Source organism: Heterodontus francisci, chromosome 17 (assembly GCF_036365525.1).
Source record: "Heterodontus francisci isolate sHetFra1 chromosome 17, sHetFra1.hap1, whole genome shotgun sequence".
NCBI classification, from domain to species: Eukaryota; Metazoa; Chordata; class Chondrichthyes; order Heterodontiformes; family Heterodontidae; genus Heterodontus; species Heterodontus francisci.
In genome coordinates this window covers 34,720,594-34,744,040 of record NC_090387.1, presented here as the reverse complement: position 1 = coordinate 34,744,040, position 23,447 = coordinate 34,720,594, and the positions used below count along the sequence as shown (strand labels likewise).

The 23,447-nt window shown below is 41.3% G+C and overlaps 1 protein-coding gene across 3 annotated transcripts in view; it reads left to right on the top strand.

Annotated features, from left to right (window-relative positions):
- ankrd11 (ankyrin repeat domain 11) overlaps positions 1–23,447 on the top strand; it is a 356,528-nt gene that overhangs the window by 298,795 nt on the left and 34,286 nt on the right. For all 3 annotated transcript variants that reach the window (XM_068049259.1, XM_068049257.1, XM_068049258.1), the window contains 3 exons: positions 2,192–2,392; positions 4,737–4,879; positions 22,006–22,153. In XM_068049259.1, the coding sequence (XP_067905360.1) occupies positions 2,192–2,392; positions 4,737–4,879; positions 22,006–22,153 (492 nt within the window). The remainder of the gene's footprint in view (positions 1–2,191; positions 2,393–4,736; positions 4,880–22,005; positions 22,154–23,447) is intronic.

The window sequence follows — 23,447 nt, the reverse complement described above, 5'->3', positions numbered from 1 at the left end:
ATCGTGCCCGCGTCTACCACCTCCGCTGGCAACGCGTTCCAGACACCCACCACCCTCTGCGTAAAGAACTTTCCACGCATATCCCCCCTAAACCTTTCCCCTTTTACTTTGAACTCGTGACCCCTAGTAATTGAATCCCCCACTCTGGGGAAAAAGCTTCTTGCTATCCAATCTGTCTATACCCCTCATGATTTTGTACACCTCAATCAGGTCCCCCCTCAACCTCCGTCTTTCTAATGAAAATAATCCTAATCTACTCAACCTCTCTTCATAGCTAGCGCCCTGCATACCAGGCAACATCCTGGTGAACCTTCTCTGCACCCTCTCCAAAGCATCCACATCCTTTTGGTAATGTGGCGACCAGAACTGCATGCAGTATTCCAAATGTGGCCGAACCAAAGTCCTATACAACTGTAACATGACCTGCCAACTCTTGTACTCAATACCCCGTCCGATGAAGGAAAGCATGCCGTATGCCCTCTTGACCACTCCATTGACCTGCGTTGCCACCTTCAGGGAACAATGGACCTGAACACCCAAATCTCTCTGTACATCAATTTTCCCCAGGACTTTTCCATTTACTGTATAGTTCACTCTTGAATTGGATCTTCCAAAATGCATCACCTCGCATTTGCCCTGATTGAACTCCATCTGCCATTTCTCTGCCCAGCTCTCCAGTCTATCTATATTCTATATAGAAATTAGATATAGAATTAGATCAAAAATCATTCCACAAGCATGTACTACTTTGCCTTGTGGCATATCCATGTCAAAATCATTGCTAATTACAAAGTGAAATCACGGTCCATGCCTACTCATTCTGAAGCAGTACTTGCTGATGGTAAACAGAGATGTTTGGAATCTCGTTGCTCAGTTTTTCTAACTGGGGGAATAGAATATACAATACTTTAATGGGGTAAAATGTCCTCTAGCTTGTAACTAATCCTGCTATTTATAACTTTTCCAAAAATATCTCCCAAGTTTTCGAAAAAGACCAATATAAATTTTTGCTACACATACTGCAGTTCAGAATTTTGGTCTATTCAATTTTCCCTTTCTCTTCTTTCTTCTCCCTTCTACCCTACACCTGCAATTGATCAAGGACTGTTATTCAGATATTTAAGGAAATCATGAGTCGTCATGACCTGAAGATTTGATATTATCACGAGCTCTATGGTCTATGCTATTTTCTATGGGCAACTGATGTCCAGGTTACTACTTTGAGTTGACATCAGTTATGTTCTGTTATGTCACACATGAAATTTATACTTTATACTTCATAAATAAAGGAGAGAGATAATTGAACATCAGAATTGCAGCAAAAAGTTTGGAGGAGTACATAAATGTTAATAGATCAAAGATCTTGGATGTTTCAGATCACACCCAGAAAGCACAATGTAATTGGCACTCCAAGCTAGCTCCATGGTATCTTATCTACAAGTATGCTTTGTCCCACCAGAAAGCCTACAACCTCAACCTTAGTCTGTTGCACATTGTCTGCTCCCTGTCTTCTATTTGCAGCCATGACATGTCTCTTCCTACTCTATGCTATGCCCATGTAACCGAAATTGCCTCTGAACATTTATGTCTGTATTTTGTCTGCCACATCGGACATTAGCCCATTACTTCTGTTTCCTTTATTCTCTCAATCCTTTCTCATATATTGAAATGTGGATTCAACTCTTGATTTCTTACTCACTCACTCGCTCTCATATCTTACATCTCCTCCAATGTTTATCTTGTCTATGAAACCCACCTCCTGCTCCTTTGACCCCCCACTCCCATTTAATCCTAACCACCCAGCTTCACTTCTTGACCCCAATGCTAGCTAATATTGTAAATGTTTCCCTCTCATCAGGCACCTATCCACTCGCTTTCAAAACCACTAGCACCACTCAGGATTACCTCTTCTGTCCTTACAAACACTTTCAGCCAAAGATGGAAGAAAGATTTCCTGTTATATTGTGGTTGATCGCATACTTTGTTATTCTGCACCTCACATCAGGACTATGTGTAGCTAAACAAAGCATTCAGAAAAGCACAATACATTAAGCCCATGAGGTTGCAGAAACTTTCAAATTACTAAAATGGGTAACTATATTTTCCATCATTGTTATCCAAGGGCTAAAGAAGTTTATACCTTTAACCATAACTAGTCTACAGATACCAAAAAGTTTTATATTGTGCACAGATCGTACGCCTAAGCATCCTTCGCAGTCGATTCTTGGACAAAAGAGAACACCAAGTTCGGCCTCCAAAACCAAAGACAAAGTAAATAAAAGAAATGAACGTGGAGAGACGCGACTTCACAGAGCTGCCATTCGGGGAGATGCACGGCGGATAAAAGAACTCATAAGCGAAGGTGCAGATGTAAATGTGAAAGACTTTGCAGGTAATGTTACTATCAAATGGGCAATTGCTTTTTTTGGGAAAACTTGCCATAAGCAAAATGTTATGCATCGAATGAGTAATGAAGCAATGTAGCTGTCTGCTTGCTACTCCCAAGTTTGTAAGCTTCAGGGGGAGAAAATATAAAGGGGAAAAATATGTACTATTGGACCAAATATCTGACGCTTATCCCTTTACACTTGACCATTATAAAACATTGGTTTGGCCTCAATTGGAGTATTGTGCCCAATTTTTGGAAGGACGTGAAGGCTTTAGAGAGTGTTCAAAAAAGATTTATGAGCATGGTTCCAGAGATGAGGGACTTCAGTTATGTGGATAAATTGGGGTCTGAGGTTATCCTTCTCAGAGAGGAAAGGGTTGGGAAGAAATTTGATGAAGGTCTTCGGAATCATGGGGATTCTGGACGGAGTGGATGGGAAGAAGATGGTCCCAATGACGGAGGGGTCGAAGACTGGAGCACACGGATTTGGGGTGATTGGTGAAAGAACCAGAGGCAACATGAGGAGGAACCTTTCAATGTAGCAGGTGGTTACAATCCAGAGTGTACTGCCTGAGAATATGGTGGAGGCAGATTCAAACATGGCTTTCATAAGAACCTGAAGGGAAAAAATTGCAGGGCTGCAGGCAAAGGGCAGGTGAGTGGGACTAGCTAAATTGCTGTTGCAAAGAGTTGGCACAGAGTTGACAGGCCAATTGTTGTCCTTCAGTGCTGTAACCATTCTATGATCCTGAGCAATGTTAGTAATCTGACTTATTTTGAGTACTGCGATAACAGTTGTAGATAATCACTTCTGTGTCGTAAGCTTAGCTGATTCGTAACTGTATAAGTGGAACATTTTAGGAAAAGTGGATTAGTTCATGATAAGGATAATCTGTTGGAATCCCTTTATTTTCTTTTTAAACTCCACCATTTGATGTGTGGTTGAATGACATCCAACTAATAAGCAGGCGACTCACTGCTAATGCTGAAAGGGGCAAATCTGTATCCACAGCACCATATCATGACGATATCTGGTAAGCTTGCTTTTTTATCAAATGAGTTTGATAAAAGGGCGGTGCAGTGGTTAGCACTGCAGCCTCACAGCTCCAGCGACCCGGGTTCGATTCTGGGTACTACCTGTGCGGAGTTTGCAAGTTCTCCCTGTGACTGCGTGGGTTTCCACCGGGTGCTCCGGTTTCATCCCACAGCCAAAGACTTGCAGGTTGATAGGTAAATTGGCTATTGTAAATTGCCCCTAGTGTAGGTAGGTGGTAGGAGAATTGAGGGAAGGTGGAGATGTGGTAGGGAACATGGGATTAATGTAGGATTAGTATAAATGGGTGTTTGATGGTCAGTACAGTGCTGTATCACTCTATGACTCTGAGTTATTGACCAACATTATTGTCAGGAGCTAATATGACAATTTAACTGTCAATTCTGTTAGCTACAGGGAATCATCAGTGACAATATGGACTGTAAAAGGAACAAAACTACATTTATAACATAAGATAAAAACTGAAAATGTTGGAAATACTCAACAGGTCAGGCATCATCTGTGGAGAGAGAAACAGAGTTAACGTTTCAGGCCTGTGACCTTTCATCAGAGCTGGGAAAATATAGAAATCTAATAGGTTTTAAGCAAATGGAAGGGCAGAGGGTGGGAAAAAGAACTAAAAGGAAGGTCTGTGATAGGGTAGGTGACAGACGTGATTAAATGACACAAGAGTTGGTGGTGTAAGGCCAAAGGGCGTGGTAATGGACAGGAAAGAAACAAAAGATGTGACTAGAGGAGGTGTGAATGTCAGAATGATGAACAGCTACGTCCGAAAGCAAAAACAAGAGTAAAACCAAACCTGCAAAGAAAAAGGAAACAAAATGGGGACAGAGGTTAAGGTCTTAAATTGTTGAACTCAATGTTGAGTCAAGAAGGCTGTAAAGTGCGTAATTGAAAGATGAAGTGCTGTCCCTTGAGCTTACATTGAGTTTTGCTTGTGCAGAACTACATTTAGCTGCTCAAAGAACACAGTGGTCAATAGAGTCAAATTGCACATTTAATTTGGACCATGAGCTTCAAAACACACACATTTGGGACAGGTATTCTACTGCTATGCTATCAAACTGTTGCCTTTGTTTTATTGGCTAAATTTTCAAATCCAGTATATAAAATTAATGTATTCATAGTTGCATGTTTGTTAAGGTTGGAGAGAACTATGTAAGGAAAATAAAAGATTTTGTTGCAAATAAATGAACACTGTAGCTGCCATGAATATTAAAATGTGCTGAGATGCTGAATAAGCAAGTAATTTTCATAGGGATATTTAAGAGTTGGTTTTGATTATATTTTCAGGATGGACAGCACTGCATGAAGCATGTAATAGAGGTTACTATGATGTTGCTAAGCAACTTCTAGCAGCAGGTGCTGAGGTCAATACAAAAGGCTTGGACGATGACACACCTCTCCATGATGCAGCTAATAATGGTCACCGCAAGGTCGGTTCAAGTTGATAGTTCTTGTGTTTAAAGCTTTGTTTCTTGAATTTGAGAAATGCATAGGCTGTTCACAAAGCTGTACTGATTACAGTAATTCCAGCCCTACAAAGGTGGGTGTCTCTCATGTGGAATTCCTTCAATTTTACACTGATTGGAAATTTTCTACAGCGTACGCATCTCCTCTCCCCCACCCACTTCCTCCCACAAAAGGTGCCCACCAGTTGACTTTTTTTTAAGCTCCTATTTGCAAGATATTATGATGTTCCAATAGGACCCCAAATACTCTCCCCATTCATTGTTTCACATCAGATGTTGAACATAAATGTCATCTCCCAAGTCACATTAATGGAGCATAAAGCACTGTGTCAGCCATGGTTCAATGGTAACACACTCAATTCTGAGTCAGAAGATGGTGGATTCAAGTCCCACTCCAGAAACATGAGCACAAAATCCAGACTGACACTGCAGTGTAGTACTGAGGGAGTGCTACACTATCAAAGATGCCATCTTTCAGATGAGATGTTAAACTGCCCCCTTAGGTTGATGTAAAAAATCCGATGGCACTCTTTGAAGAAGAGTATAGAAATTCTCCCCAGTGTATTCGCCAGTATTCATCCCTCAATGAATGTCACTTAAACAGATTGTCTGGTCATTATCTCATTACTGTTTATGGGATCTTGTTGCATGCAAATTGGTTGCCACGTTTCCTACATTACAACAATAATTACATTTCAAAAAAGTACTTAATTGGCTGTAAAGCACTTTGTGATGTTCAGAGGTTGTGAACAATGCTACATAGACGCAAATTCTTTCAGGCATAACAAATGCATCAATATTTCCTTTCATGACATTTAGAAATTATGTCCAAAAATATTCCTGCCGAGTTGGAGAAAGGCGATGCAGTGGATGTTACATACGTAAATATCATTTAACAAGTTTCTGTGTCATTAATTATTAAAACCTCTGAAATTTGGAGTTAAGTGAAGAGCTGAAGAGAAATTGGCTCAAAACAGAAATAGGGTAGATATAAATGGAAACATTTTGTGCTGGAAAAGAGTTCAAAGTGGCGATATTTCAGGGTTCAGTCTTTAATAAAATATAAATGACTGGATGAGCAAATTAAAAGTACGTTTGTAAATACTAGTAAAATTGGCACAGAATCAAAGAATAATGAACAACATAACTCGAATCAGAAAGATTTGCATGTTTTAGGAAACTGGGCCAGTACAATGTAGTCCAATGTAGATACATATTAGCATCTGAGTGAGGAGCTAAAGTAATGAGTGCACGCTGAATGGAACAGTTAAACAATGTGCTATTTAGGAAAGGCATATAGGGGTTATTGTGGGGAAAATTGTTGAAATGTGGCTGTTATAAAAATGGCCAAGTATTTGGTTGCATTAGCAGAGAGATAAATTGCAAACTGAAAGAGATGGTGGTGTTCGAAGCTGCTGATTAGACCATCTGGTAACTATCTGCAGTAGCACAGAAAGGATAATGTTATCCCTAAGAGATTGTAGCACAGGGTATCAAAGATGATACTCTTCCTTCCAAAACTGAATTTGTGTAATACCTTGATAAGGTTGGCATTGAAAACTATTCATTTTCCCTTGGGCATGACATTGAAGATTTAAACTTAAAGTAACATGACCTGTATTTCCTGGGCCACCTTCCAGGAAAACAGACACCTTGGATTTAAGCGACCTCCTTCGCGCTTAGGGTCTAAGCGTCCATGTCTAAAAGAAATCCTAAACCATAAAACCAAGTTGAGAAATAAGACACTCTTGTTGTCTGTGATGATATCCAGCTATATTGGACGATCACTTTCTCTGCTGGCAGAATTTGCAGTTGAGCATGTTTGCTGGTATAAATTTTAATTGCTCATCCCAGTCTGGTGACGGGGCTTGTTGATGTTTACATTATTAGTTTGTCAACATGGTACACCACAGAGGTTGCAGTGAATGGCTCAGAAAACAGTGGTTCAAATCTTTTGAGAATCTTGCAGATGAATTACATTCTATGCAAAAGAATATTTGTGAAGGTATCAGAAAAGTTTTATTTAAAATAGGAGTGAATGGGGTTCTCTATCCAGCGGAAAAGCCCCTGGAAAGGGCGGCATTACCTCTGAAATAATCAAGTGTGCCAAGCCTGCTCTGCTCTCAGCACTCCAGGAACTGCTTTGCCTGTGCTGGGATGAGGGAAAAGTACCACAGGACATGCGCGATGCCAATATCATCACCCTCTATGAGAACAAGGGTGACTGCAACAACTACCGTGGAATCTCCCTGCTCAGCACAGTGGGGAAAGCGTTCGTTCGAGTCATTTTAAACAGACTCCAGAAGCTGGCTGAGCATGGCTACCCTGAGGTAGAGTGCGGCTTGGGAGCAGAGAGATCCACCATTGACATGCTGTTCTCCCTTCGCCAACTACAGGAGAAATGCCGCGAACAACGAATGCTCCTCTACGTTGCCTTCATAGATCTCACCAAAGCCTTCGTCAGCAGAAGTGGTCTCTTCAGACTACTAGCAAAGATTGGATGTCCACCAAAGCTACTAAGTATCATCACTTCATTCCATGACAATATGAAAGGCACAACTCAACATGGTGGCTCCTCATCAGACCCCTTTCCTATCCTGAGTGGTGTGAAACAGGGCTGTGTTCTTGCACCCACACTTTTTGGGATTTTCTTCTCCCTACTGCTTTCACATGCGTTCAAGTCCTCGGAAGAAGGAATTTTCCTCCACACAAGATCAGGGGGCAGGTTGTTCAACCTTGCCCATCTTAGAATGAAGACCCAAGTATGGAAAGTCCTCATCAGGAAACTCCTCTTTGCTGACGATGCTGCATTAACATTTCACGCGGAAGAGTGTCTGCAGAGACTCATTGACAGGATTGCAGCTGTCTGCAATGAATTTGGCCTAACCATCAGCCTCAAGAAAACGAACATCATGGGACAGGACGTCAGAAATGCTCCATCCATCAATTTCGGCGACCACGCTCTGGAAGTGGTTCAAGAGTTCACCTACCTAGGTTCAACCATCACCAGTAACCTGTGTCTCGATGCAGAAATCAACAAGTGCATGGGAAAGGCATCTGGTGCTATGTCCAGACTGGCCAAGAGGGTGTGAGAAAATGGCGCACTGACACGGAACACAAAAGTCCGCGTGTTTCAAGCCTGGGTCCTCAATACCTTGCTCTACGGCAGCGAGGTCTGGACAACGTCTGTCAGCCAAGAGCAACGTCTCAATGCATTCCATCTTCGCTGTCTCCGGAGAATCCTTGGCATCAGGTGGCAGGACCGTATCTCCAACGCCGAAGTCCTCGAGGCAGCCAACATCCCCAGCATGTACGCCCTACTGAACTAGCGGTGCTTGAGATGGCTTGGCTATGTGAGCCGCATAGAAGATGGCAGGATCCCCAAGGACATATTGTACAGCGAGCTCGTCACTGGTATTAGACCCACCGGCCGTCCATGTCTCTGCTTTAAAGACGTTTGCAAACGCGAGATGAAGTCCTGCGACATTAACCACAAGTCATGGGAGCCAGTTGCCAGTAATTGCCAGAGCTGGCGGACAGCTCTAAATGCGGGGCTGAAGAGAGGCGAGTCGAAGAGACTCATCAGTTTATTTTATTTTATTTTATTTAGAGATACAGCACTGAAACAGGCCCTTCGGCCCACCGAGTCTGTGCCGACCAACAACCACCCTAACCCTACAGTAATCTCATATTCCCTACCACCTACCTACACTAGGGGCAATTTACAATGGCCAATTTACCTATCACCTGCAAGTCTTTGGCTGTGGGAGGAAACCGGAGCACCCGGTGGAAACCCACGCGGTCACAGGGAGAACTTGCAAACTCCGCACAGGCAGTACCCAGAATCGAACCCGGGTCCCTGGAGCTGTGAGGCTGCAGTACTAACCACTGCGCCACTGTGCATGGGAAGGAAAAGAGACAGTAGTGTAAGGAGAGAGCCAACTGCGTAACAGCCCTGGCAACCAACTTCATCTGCAGCGCCTGTGGAAGAGTCTGTCACTCTAGAATTGGCCTTTATAGCCACTCCAGGCGCTGCTCCACAAACCACTGACCACCTCCAGGCTCTTGCCCATTGTCTTTCGAGACAAGGAGGCCAAAAAGGAAAAGGAATGGGAAGAGGTAAGTATTTCTTAAATGTATTTTGTAATTTGGTGTTCTATTATGTTTCTTCTTGCAGATCAGGTCTAACACTTGCACAAACTTAATTAATACAGAGGATGCCACATGAATTGGGATAATTAATAGCTGGAAGCAATTGGGTAAGGAATGAGTACAGAAACAATAGAGTGGAGTGAAAGCTTTAACAAAAAACAAACTTCTTTGATTAACTGTTTATTTTAAATCTGTTTCAACAATACTCTGTTCTTTTTGTACTTTTGTTCCAATCTTTTCGTTAAGTATAGATTCACCACCAGTGATATACCATGCTGATCTGTCTGCTGAGTCTCCAATAAAAAACTTGTTTTCAGAAAGAAAAATACAATGTTTAATAGGCTAGTCAACAAGATGAGAAATTGTCTTTAATTTATTCTTCAGTGGAAGCGTCTGAGAGAATATCAAAGCTATGTAGTTATAAAGATGTCATAAAGATGAGCAGATTCCTTTCACCCCCTCGAGTTAAGCAGTTTAATTTCTGGAATTGTCCATATGCAAATTTAATTGGCATAATGGCCAAATCATTCTGCTATCCCTTTCAAATCTAATATTAAAACCACAAAACTCCAGTTATGTAGTAAAACCTAGTCTAAAGGCTGTCTGCAGTGTTGCTAATTAATTCTCATATTGTCCACTGAACATATTGTAGGATTTTTTTTCCTACTCATATGCTTTCTCAGAGAAGGTACGCGCTATATTGTGCCCAATTTAAGTAGTTACATAACATCTCTTTATAATATGTATCCAAACCACGTTCATATTGGCCATAAGATGCACTTCACCTCAGTTATTGTGTTCCACAGCAATAATATTGTGAGAACACTTAAGTGGGTAAGAGCTGGCTGCATCAGTCGTCATGTTATAGAGGACTGACAACCAGCCATATCTTTGTGATAGGCTAATTTCATCTAGTTCACTTTTTTTAAACAGGTATAGGCAATTTCACAGATAAGCAATCAATTTTATCTGCAGTTTGCAAAGCCTAGCCCACAGTGCATCATCACTAGGTGTTTACAGATTTTGTGGAATACTGAAATTCCTAACCCTAAGAAATAAGGTAGAACTGTCACGAGAACGTTTTCAGCTATCTGTACTGAGTAGAAATTGATAATTTAGCAGTTAATCTTTTTCAGTAATAACTTTTCGCACAATAAGCTACAATGAATCTGCTCAGTGTCCAATTCTGGCCTATGTTTGCCTGTAGTGATTCATATGCTGCTTGCCTTTTTGATGCCAAAGAAATGGCACCATCAGCAAAATCAGCATCACTTTAGTTGACTTCAGGTTATTGATGAGAACTAAGGAAAGAGTGGGCAATGTGTTTCGGGGATGTTTAAATAAATGTTCAGATGAGACATTTGTTTGTTTATTGCCACCTCCAAGGAAGTCACTCATTCAGTTCGACAACTTGCTAGTGTTGCACAAAAAGCGTTAAGACCTGGAAGCCATATTCAGGCAAAGGCTTGAGCAATATTAAGGGCCGCTGCTGCAGCCAGATTTGAGATTGAAAGCATCAGAAATTGACCGTTCTGCTCTAAAACCAATTTGTTGACTAAATAAATTAGTGTGGTTAAGATGTTAAAATAGGTTTCCATGAACTTTGGCATGCTCTGAAATAAAGATACAGGTTACCAGTCATCAGGATATACTTGAATGCCTTCTAAGCGTAGGAGCAATATTTGCTACTTTCTACTTGATTAGATAGCTTGATTTGAAATAGATGAGCCAAGGAACCATCACAAATATGAAAATGTCGCCATCCACTGGGGGAAAAGAGTTTTAGATATAACTGCATGTTCTTTCCCCCTCTATTCTCATTAGTGCTCGAGAAAAGATTCACCTTAGTTGACCAAACTGATTGAGCTCCACCAACAGTCAAGAAGCTTGATACCATCCAGGACAAAGCAGAACGCTTGGTTGGCACCCAATCCAGCACCTTAAGCATTCACTCTTCCCACCACCAGCACATCGTGGCTGCAGTTTGTACCATATACAAGGTGAACTGCAGCATATTTGCCAAGGCTTCTTCAGTTGCACCTTTCAAACCTATGATCTCAACCACCTAGAAAGAGAAGGACAGCAGGCACATGGAACACCCACCATCTGCAAGTTCCCTCCGAGTCATATACCATCCTGATTTGGAAATATGTCAGCGTTCCTTCACTGTTGCTGGGTGAAAATCCTGGAATTCCCAACCTAATAGCATCGTGGGCAGATCTACATGGCACAGGCTGCAGTGGTTCAAGAAGGCAGCTCACCACTACCTTCTCAAGGGCAATTAGGGATGGGTAACAAATGCTGGCTTTGCCAGTAATGCTCACATCCCATGAATAAATAAAGGAAAAGCTATGTTTCACTGGCTCTCAGAACACAAACCGCTAGTATCTGCTGTGTCTTTCTGCTAACTCACCCTCCAACCAAATATGTTGGCGACACAGTAGCGCAGTGGTTAGCACCGCAGCCTCACAGCTCCAGCGACCCGGGTTCAATTCTGGGTACTGCCTGTGTGGAGTTTGCAAGTTCTCCCTGTGTCTGCGTGGGTTTTCTCCGGGTGCTCCGGTTTCCTCCCACAAGCCAAAAGACTTGCAGGTTGGTAGGTAAATTGGCCATTATTAGAATTTTTTTAGAATTAGAATATTACAGCGCAGTACAGGCCCTTCGGCCCTCGATGTTGCGCCGATCATCTGACCTACACTATTCCATTTACATCCATATGTCTATCCAATGACCACTTAAATGCCCTTAAAGTTGGCGAGTCTACTACTGTTGCAGGCAGGGCGTTCCACGCCCCTACTACTCTCTGAGTAAAGAAACTACCTCTGACATCTGTCCTATATCTTTCACCCCTCAACTTAAAGCTATGTCCCCTCGTGTTTGCCATCCTCATCCGAGGAAAAAGACTCTCACTATCCACCCTATCTAACCCTCTGATTATCTTGTATGTCTCTATTAAGTCACCTCTCCTCCTCCTTCTCTCTAACGAAAACAACCCCAAGTCCCTCAGCCTTTCCTCGTAAGACCTTCCTTCCATACCAGGCAACATCCTAGTAAATCTCCTCTGCACCCTTTCCAAAGCTTCGACATCCTTCCTATAATGCGGTGACCAGAACTGCACGCAATACTCCAGGTGCGGCCTCACCAGAGTTTTGTACAGCTGCATCATGACCCCGTGGCTCTGAAACTCGATCCCCCTACTAATAAAGGCTAACACACCATATGCCTTCTTAACAGCCCTATTAACCTGGGTAGCAACTTTCAGGGATTTATGTACCTGGATACCAAGATCTCTCTGCTCATCTACACTACCAAGAATCTTCCCATTAGCCCAGTACTCTGCATTGCTGTTACTCCTTCCAAAGTGAATCACCTCACACTTCTCCGCATTAAACTCCATTTGCCATCTCTCAGCCCAGCTCTGCAGCCTATCTATGTCCCTCTGTACCCTACAACACCCTTCGACACTATCCACAACTCCACCGACCTTCGTGTCATCCGCAAATTTACTAACCCACCCTTCTACACCCTCATCCAGGTCGTTTATAAAAATGACAAACAGCAGTGGCCCCAAAACAGAACCTTGCGGTACACCACTAGTAACTAAACTCCAGGATGAACATTTGCCATCAACCACCACCCTCTGTCTTCTTTCAGCTAGCCAATTTCTGATCCAAAGCACTAAATCACCTTCAACCCCATACTTGCGTATTTTCTGCAATAGCCTACCGTGGGGAACCTTATCAAACGCCTTACTGAAATCCATATACACCACATCCACGGCTTTACCCTCATCCACCTGTTTGGTCACCTTCTCGAAAAACTCAATAAGGTTTGTGAGGCACGACCTACCTTTCACAAAACCGTGCTGACTATCGCAAATGAACTTATTCTTTTCAAGATGATTATAAATCCTGTCTCTTATAACCTTTTCCAACATTTTACCCACAACCGAAGTAAGGCTCACAGGTCTATAATTACCAGGGCTGTCTCTACTCCCCTTCTTGAACAAGGGGACAACATTTGCTATCCTCCAGTCCTCCGGCACTACTCCTGTCGACAATGACGACTTGAAGATCAACAACAACGGCTCTGCAATCTCCTCCCTGGCTTCCCAGAGAATCCTAGGATAAATCCCATCTGGCCCAGGGGACTTATCTATTTTCACTCTTTCCAAAATTGCTAACACCTCCTCCTTGTGAATCTCAATCCCATCTAGCCTAGTAGGCTGTATCTCAGTAATCTCCTCGGCAACATTTTCTTTCTCTACTGTAAATACTGACGAAAGCTTCCACCCTAGCTTCCTGAATTTCTGCCTTAAATCCCCATCTCTCTTCCTACCTATGTCGTTGGTGCCTATGTGGACCACGACTTGGGGGTGCTCCCCCTCCCCCTTAAGGATCCCAAAAACACGATCGGAGACATCACGTACCCTGGCACCTGGGAGGCAACACACCAACCGTGAGTCTCTCTCGTTCCCACAGAACCTCCTATCTGTTCCCCTAACTATGGAGTCCCCAATGACTAATGCTCTGCTCCTCTTCCCTTTTCCCTTCTGAGCAACAGGGACAGACTCTGTGCCAGAGACCTGCACCCCATTGCTTACCCCTGGTAAGTCGTCCCCCCCAACAGTATCCAAAACGGTATACCTGTTGTTGAGGGAAACGGCCACAGGGGATCCCTGCACTGCCTGCTGGTTCCCTTTCCTTCCCCTGACGGTAACCCATCTACCTACTTCTTTTACCTGAGGTGTGACTGCCTCCCTATAACTCCTGTCAATAATCCCCTCCGCCTCCCGAATGATCCGAAGTTCATCCAGCTCCAGCTCCAGTTCCCTAACGCGGTCTGCGAGGAGCTGGAGTTGGGTGCACTTCCCGCAGATGCAGTCAGCAGGGACACTCTTGGCGACCCCTACCTCCCACATTCTGCAGGAGGAACATACAACTGCCTTTACCTCCATTCCCACTATTCTAGATTCCCAATAAATCTACTGAAAAACCAATCGAAAAAAAAAGTCAAAACTTGTTCGCTTAGCAATCCGACGGACTGAAGTTTTAAATAAAAAGCTTACCTTATCAACACCCTAGAGTCCTTTTTTTTTGGTTAGAGGAGGAGGGTGGGTGGGAGACACTACACGTGTAGTGTCTCGGGTACTGCCACTGCCCAAATAAATAGTTTTCCCCTACCCAGCAGTCCCCGGTCCTCCGAAACAAAAAAGGGATTAACTTGTAACTTACTGAAATTGACCGCTCAGCTGAAAGTCCGCTCCGCACCCCGTTCTATCAAGGCTGCTCCTCGCAAAAGACAAAGATTTTAAAACTGCCCAAATAAATAGTTTTCCCCTACCCAGCAGTCCCCGGTCCTCCGAAACAAAAAAGGGATTAACTTGTAACTTACTGAAATTGACCGCTCAGCTGAAAGTCCGCTCCGCACCCCGTTCTATCAAGGCTGCTCCTCGCAAAAGACAAAGATTTTAAAACTGCCCAAATAAATAGTTTTCCCCTACCCAGCAGTCCCCGGTCCTCCGAAACAAAAAAGGGATTAACTTGTAACTTATAAATTGCCCCTAGTATAGGTAGATGGTAGGGAAATATAGGGACAGGTGGGGATGTGGTAGGAATATGGGATTAGTGTAGGATTAGTATAAATGGGTGGTTGATGGTCGGCACAGACTCGGTGGGACAAAGGGCCTGTTTCAGTGCTGTATCTTTAAAAAAAAAATGTTGATTCACGTTCAGAACCATCAAAACCACTATTACGTTTCAATGTGGTTTTTAGAATTTTTGAACTTAAATGTATCGTACCCCGCATTATCAAGTTTTGATTGCAAAAATGTTCAAATAGTGTGCAATGATTTTCAAAATGTTTTTGGCTCTGATATCCATACAAATAGATCTTGCTGTGAAGGCAGATGAATTCTATGTACTAATGAGTTACATTGTCATTTACTTAATCAGCATATATTTAATTTAGCCGTGGGTTCTGAAAAATAAATGGAGCATGAATTTGTTGGCAGTGAGAATCCACCTGCCGTAGTCGCAAAAAATTGAAGACCATAGAATTTTGTTTCAGTGAACCTAACACCTTCATAGTTATTAGATTATATGATGCCTTTGAGGCCACATGTTAAAAGTTGTTAGGACCGCGGCTGGAGCAACGCACTGTCAATTCAGTCCCGTCACTCCACAGGTCGCAGCATATTATTTGAAGTTTTCCACCCAACTGGAAAACAGCCAAATTAAACACACTAGTAGCCTACGGAATAAAACAGACCAAACCAGGTATGTTTAGACAACAACAAATTAACTATTTATTAAAACTAAATCTTAAACACTATTATAAGGTCTAAAGACCTTATAACTTATTTTAATCTAACTCTCCCATTCACGCACATACATTCAAAAATAACAGTAGTTAACCAGTTTATAAAAGGGGTGTTTTTAAAAATTAGCTGTCTCTTAAGAATAAACAAAGTAAGTAAGTCTTTGTGGGTTACGTTCTTGATGGATAAGGTATTCTAATGTGGAAATAGTCAAAGGCCACTTGAAGTCTTCATGTGGATTTGATGCAGTAGTCAGTTCTTAATAGGCATTCAACTCTTTGGCTGCAGTAGGCATCAACAGTTCCTTCAGCAATATAGTTTCTTGAAAAAAGTATTTCTTTTCTTCAGGCAATCAACTTAGCCCGTAGCTCCCTGTAAAAAAAATTTTTGCTGAGAGAAAAAATGACAGCTTTCTTCTCTTCAGTAGCATGCCTCATTGGAAAGTCTCTCAAAACTAACTGGATCAGACCAGTTTTTGCCAGTCTCTCTCTCAGTCAAATCGAAACATTGAACCATGTGACCTCTCTCTCCTGCTGTGGCTGAGGTAACAAAAATGCAGCTGCTGGCAACACTGTGCCTTAGAAATTCCAGAGCTTTTCTCTCCCTTAAAGGTGCACTTTTTTTGAGTTTTAAAGGTGCACTTTTTTTGAGTTTTAAAGGTGCACTTTTTTTGAGTTTTAAAGGTGCACTTTTTTTGAGTTTTAGAGGCATATACACTTTTTAATCCGAGATGAAAAATAATTACAAGTCCGTGACTTCTCCACCCTTGGTGCAATGAAATGCCATTCTAAAAAATGCGTTTCATTACAATCTTAAAAAAAATGAATAGAAACTGGGGAAAAACACTAACATTTTTTCACATTCACACCCATTCACTCTACTGATAATTTGCAGCATTTTCATCATACCATCGCCATCCATATGGTTCAATTCGTGACAAAGCGTTGCGATAACATTGTTTTTCCCCGAATTATGTAAAATTTTTAAATGATAAGTTTGGAACAACAAACTCTAGCATTTTGGTTTTTACATTTTTCCACAAAAGTTAATAGGTTATGGTCAGTGTATATTAGTATTTCTTTATAGTCTTGGCAGACATATACTTCGAAATATTTGAGAGCCAGCAAAAGTCCTAATGTTTCTTTTTCCACAGTGGAATTTTTTTTTGATGGCAATTTAGTTTTCTTGAAAAGTACCCTACTGGCTTCTATAGGACTGCACCAACCCCCAGGTCGCTGGCACGATCGTTATTTTAAAGGGTTTAGCAAAATTTGGAGCAGCCATCGCTGGTCCATTAGTTAAGATTGCCTTTAGCTTTTCAAAAGCTGCCTGGCATTCATCTGACCATACTATTTATTTTTCTTCTTTTGTAGCAAATCAGTTAATGGAGCAGCCACAATACTAAAATTCCATACATATTTTCTGTAAAAACCGCACATCCATTAAAACCTCATTATTTCCCCTTTAGATTTAGGGATAGGGAACTCTCCTAAGGCTTGTACCTTTGCCGTTTTTGGCAATACCTGTCCTTGCCCCACTATGTTTCCGAGGTAAGTTACTCTTGCTTTTCCGAATTCACTTTTTGCCAGATTTATCACTAAGTCCACGCCTTTTAACCTTTCGAACAGAATTTTTAGCTGGTTTAAGTGTTCTTGCCAAGTGTTACTGTATATTAGTACATCATCGAGATACACTACACAGTTGGGAACACTGTCTACTACCTGATTCATTAATCTTTGAAAAGTGGCTGGGGCCTTTTTTTAGCCCAAATGGCATCACCCGGCACTGATAAAGACCGTCAGGTGTTACAAAAGCTGATATATATCTCTTTGGCTCTAGGAGTCAAAGGAACTTGCCAGCATTCCTTTAACAAGTCAATCTTGGTAAGAAACCTAGCACTGCCCACACTGTCGATACAGTCTTCTAAATGCGGAATTGGGTAGGAGTCTGCCTTCGTTACTGCAATGACTTTTCTATAGTCTATACAAAATCGGGTTGACCCGCCAGGTTTAGGTACTAGAACTATTGGTGAACTCCAGCTACTTTGACTAGGTTCAATCAAATTGTTTTCCAGCTTGTACTGGATCTCTGCTTTTACTTGGGCCTATTTGTCTAGACTTGAGCAGTAAGGATGTGGTTTTAAAGGAACGGTTCCCCCTATATCTCCATCATGTGTGGCTAAGGTTGTACATCCCGGCCTATCCCTAAAACTCTTTTAAATGTTGTGAAAAGCCTGGTTCGGTCTTAATGTTGTTTCGCCTCTAAGTGCAAAAGCATGTTGTCCAATTTTCCTAGCCATTCTGTATTCGCGAATCTGATAGTTGGAGGTTTAATCTGAGAATTGTCTAGGCCTCCTGCCTCATTCTCACTATCCTTTTCCTTCTCAACTGTCCCCATTACCTGACATACCTGTACTGGCTTATCCTCCTCCCTGCAATAATATTGCTTTAACATATTAATGTGACACAACCGGTGATTCTTCTGACAATCAGGAGTGTCAATCAAGTAATCTACCTTACCCACTCTTTTGATGACTATATAGGCCACTGAACCGTGCTTTTAATGGCTCATCCTGTAACGGTAACAACACCCATACTTCATCCCCTGGTTGCAAATTGCGGGCTTTTGCATTCTTGGCTGCCCATTTTTTCATATTGGTTTTAAGGTGTTCCTGAGTCACACCGCAGGCTTTTGTGAACCTTTCCTGGAACACAAATACATAGTCCAGTATCGAAGATTCATTCTTTTGTTCCAAGAATCTGTGTTTTATAGGACCTCTCACTTCATGTCCATAAACCAATGGACTGAAGCCTGTAGACTCATTCGCTGAGTCTCTGGTGGCAAATAAAAGAAAGTTTAGTACTTTATCCCTTTTATGTGTTTATTCGCTCTAATCATTGTTTTGAGAGTTTGGTGGTATCTCTCTAAAGCTCCCTGTGACTGAGTGATATGCTGAAGATTTCAACTGTCTAATCCCCAAATTGCCCATGACTTCTTGAAATATATCAGACATGAAATTAGAACCTTGAGCCGATTGAACTTCAAGTGGTTACCCATATCTCGTAAAGAATTGGGTTAACATTTCTACTGCTATTTTAGCAGTAATTGTCTTCAAAGGAATGGCCTCTGGAAATCGAGTAGTCATGTGCATGATAGTAAGTATGTATCGATGTCCCGCTTTTGTTTTTGGCAAGGTTCCTACACAGTCTACCAATATCCTGCTAAATGGTTCCTCAGCCACTGGTATGGGAACGAGTGGTGCCAGTTTTATGATAAGTTGCAGTTTTCCCACCATTTGGCATGTATGGCATGTCTGACAAAATTGATTCACGTCCTTTGTAAGGCCTGGCCAGTAGTAATGTTGGCTTATGTGTGATTTGGTCTTCTGAATTCCCCTAGTTCCTGCCAAAGGAATGTCATGTGTTAACCTTAATAATCCCTGGCGATATTTAGCTGGTACCACTATCTGTTCAACAACTGTCCAGTCTTTGTCCACAGATCTATGAGGCGGTCTCCATTTCCTCCTCAAAACCCTGTTTGCCATATAATAGCCTTCTGGAACTTCTTTCACATCAGCTTCTTTCAAGAGTTGTCTGTGCTATTCGGTATAACTCTGGATCAGCTTGCTGTGCTGCAATGATAGAAGGAAGATCTGTTAAACATCTCATTTGGATTTCTAAATCCCCAAATATGGTTTCAGATACTTGGCTATCTGTTTGTGGTGCCACGTTTACCTCTGACAATGGATCCTGTTTAGCCATTGCTCAGGTGACTACACACGCAGGAAATATTCCTGGAACTTGTTCCTGTAATTGCTCCGTTTCCCTAACTTCACTTGGTTCCTCTAATTTTAGGAGAAACTGATACTTTTGATCCAGCCAAATCATTTCCGAGGAGTAGATCAATTCCCTCTACTGGCAAACTGTGGACAACACCCACAGTTACCATCCCAGATATTTAGTCATTCTCTAGCTGTACTTTATATAAAGGTACGGTGTATATTCCCCACCAACTCCGTTAACTAAATCTTTAGCGTTCAAGGCACTCCCTGGTGGAAACGTTATATCTTTCCCCAGCAAGAGTGTTTGGGTTGCTCCTGTATCCCTGAGTAAAATAAGTTTTCCTGCCTCACTTAAAGGATATGGAGTTACTTTCCCCTTTGACAAAAATTCATTATAACTTTCCGGTATCTTATTCTTAACCTCTACACTCACTTTAGTTTTTGTTTCTGGTTTTACAGCTGCCGTTAAAGCTATAGTCTGGTCTGCTATACTCTGTCAGAGGCTTTTCCTCTGCATTAGATTTGCATACCCTAACAAGTCCTGTGGGTTTATCTTGCAATTTCCAGCACTCTGAACAAAGATGACTCATTTTGTGGTAATGATAACACTTCGGTTTGCGAACCTCACTTCTACCCTCAGCACCTCTCTTTCTGGCCTGAGGAGGTGATCCTGGGGCACTCCCAGCTGTTCCTTCTTGTCCCTGGCTTTCACTCTCCCAATTTCTATCCTTCTCGGGTTTATGGGGGTGACGGACAAAAGGTTTTGGCTTATTCACAAGCTCAAATCATCAGCAATTTCCACTGCTTGCCTAGCTTTAAAAACTTTCAGGCTATCTACATGAGCTCTCGCTACTGAAAGAATGAAATTTTTAAATTCCTCCAAGAGAATCAACTCTCGAAGGTTCTCATATGTGGTTTCTATCTTTAATGCCCGTATCCAATAGTCAAAATTAATTTGCTTCACCCTCGCAAATTCTACATACGTCTGCCAGCCAATTTCCATACCTTCCGAAACTTCTGACCGTAAGCTTCAGGGACTAACTCATACGCAACAAGAATAGCCTTTTTATCCATCTCATAATCTACAGAAGCCTCTTCAGGAAGCATGGCATAAACTTCATGAGCTCTGCCTACCAACTTGCTTTGCATAAGCAGTATCCAGCTTTCCTTTGGCCATTTCATCTGTTTGGCTATTTTTTCAAAAGATATGAAAAATGTGTCTACATCCCTTTCCTCAAACTTAGGAAGAGCTTGTATAAATTTAAACAGCTTTTCACTGGGTCCTGAGCTGAATTCAGATTCTTCCTGACTAGAATTTTCCCTGGAGTCAAGATCACCCCTTTGTCTTAGTTCCATCTCTTTTAGCCAAAATTTCCCCTTTTTCTGTCTTTCCTCTTTTTCACCCTCAAGTTTTCATATTCCTATTTATTTTTCTCTTACCTGTTGAAGCTCCAGTTGCCTCAACTGTAACTGAATTTTAGCCAATTCTACTGCATCGCTCTCCAACTTACTACCACCTTGTTCCGCTTCGTCATTTTCTTCTAATTTTAAATATTGGACTGTTAGGTCAATTATCACTTCTTTCTTGGCACCTGATTTCAATTCTAACCCCAATTTTGTCACTAATTCTTTTAGTTTATTCTTAGTTGAAGTTATCAAGTCACTGAGAGAAACATTCTCCTTTCTCAGAAACTCTGCTGCAACTGCTAATGCCATTCTGATGGTATAGACTGTAAATTATTACACAAGAAACCTGGTTCCTTTTATTTTTTGTAATTGGTGTTAGATTTGGATCCCAGCAACTGAGTTGCCAATTAATATGATCTCAGACGCGAGAGCATTTAATATGATGCCAGACGCAAGACCCCAATTTATGTGTTATCCCAGTGACGAGCAATTAATATGATTCTGAACATGAGCCCTTAATCTGATTCTGATCCCAGACGAGCCGCCCAATTAAATATGTTAGGACCGCGGCGGGAGTAACGCACTGTTAATTCAGTCCCGTCGCTCCATAGGTCACAACATATTATTTAAAGTTTTCCACCCAATCGAAACATTAAACCATGTGACCTCTCTCTCTCCTGCTGTGCCCTTGGTAACAAAAATGCAGCTGCTGGCACACTGTGCCTTAGAAATTCCAGAACTTTCTCTCCCTTAAAGGTGCATTGCTTTTTAAGAGTCTTAAAGGCACACACTGTTTTTAATCCGAGGAGAAAAATAATTACAAGTCCGTAACAAAGTTGAAAATAGATTTATTACATTTCAATACAAGCTGTATTAAGTTAATGTATTTGAATTGTAATTCTCTTTTCAATTAATTACCTGATGTGATTTTGAAACGCTGAGAGACTATTTGTCAGCTAGTTTAACAACCACCAAATAATTGAGAATAGGACGGTTGAGGCCGCAGGTCAGTGTTGTAAAGTTGCTCAGCTAATCTCAACTCTCAGTATATTATACTGAGTGCATTGTTGATGTTCTACAACATGTTCCGTCAATCAGAATGCTGATTTCATTTCTCATCAAATAGCTAAAGAAAAGCAGTGTACCCAGTCTAATAGAGTTTCTGAATACTGTCTTTTCTGATATGGCATTGTTTGATTCAACATAAAACAATAAAGTGCACAATAACAATTCTATCGAACAGAATGCATTTTTAAAAATCTACAGAGTAAATAATTATTAGTTAGGCAGAATGGGGGCACAGGCTTTTATTATTTGCATTTTCACTTAAGCAGTTAGAGCTCATTAACCCCCATTGGAGAATATCTACATCCTTGGAGTCAAGTTATTATTATACTATCTGAACCCATTTATTTTTTGGGACTTTTTCAGGTAGTGAAGCTGCTGTTGAGATATGGAGGGAATCCCCATCAGAGTAACAGAAAAGGAGAGACACCACTCAAAGTTGCTAATTCCCCCACCATGGTGAACCTGTTACTGGGGAAGGGTTCCTGCAGCTCCAGTGATGAGAGCTCGACAGGTGAAATAGCATAATCGATACAAATTTTTAAAATCTGTTACTTGATTGTAATTCGTAGAACCAGTGATTCTGCAGTGAGCCTTGTTCAACTTTAAACTGTTACTGTTAACATATAAGTTCAAATTGCCTTTGCAATTCACAGATCTTTGTACTGAGGTTTTGAATTTTCCGAGTATTGATTTTTAAGATAATTCCATTGAAGATTAAAATAGACTGATTTCCAATTTAACGTAGGTTAGGTCCTTTTTTAATATTAAAAACTGGAAAAAATTTGTATCAATCTTTGCAGGAGTTGCAGAATTTCACTTAATGTACAAAAGTACAATGACTATTATATCAATTTTGTGCTGTGGAAAGAGATTTACATCAGTTTACGTATTATAAGTAGCAGGGACATGGGGAAAGAGGGACTAAAGCAAGTGTGGGACTATTTGGATAACTCCTTCAAAGGGCTGGTTAAGGAACAGGTGGGATGGATGGCTTTCTCCTGTACTGTATGATTCTAAAAAATCTCTGCATCTTTCGCAATACATTAATTTTAATGTGCAGTTCTGTTACTTTTTATTTCAGTCCTCAATTAAACTTGGAGGTCATGCATATCCTATCTGCCAGTCTTTTTGGTCAGATTTAAAAAGTGATATTTTAATTTAGCATAATCCAACAAATGGGTAATTTGTGTTCCTTATTTAAATGGTCCAGTCAGAAATTTAAAACCATTCTGGTAACAAATTGTTCTAGCCATTTAGGTCCCAGTTTTGCTCTTTGTTTACATAGAATTTTACAGCACAGAAGCAGGCCATTCATTCCAACTGGTCTATGCTGGTGTTAATGCTCCACACAAGTCTCCTCCCACCTTATTTAAAGTAACCCTTTCCACGCATCCTTTTATTCTTTTCTCTGGCTTCCCTTTAAATACATCCACGCTACTTGTAGCAAGTTCCACATTCAAACCGCTCTAGGTAAAGGAATTTCTCCTAAATTCCCTATTTGATTTATTAGTGACAATCTTATATTTTGGACAGTATAATCAGTGCTGTTCAACATGGCATTTCATTTGTGCAACTTTATTGAACATGTGAAGCACATGTTCTGATAGCAAGATTTTGTTGCCTTTTTTTCATTCTTGGCACAAAGAATATTGCCTACCCATTAATAGACAACCTATCTCAGTCATCGGGAGAGTATCCAATCAAAAACTAAGGTGAAAACTAGTGGTAGGTCAGAGGATTGGGAATTTTTTAGGAACCAGCAGCGGATGACTAAAAAGATAATAAAGAGGGAGAAAATTGATTAT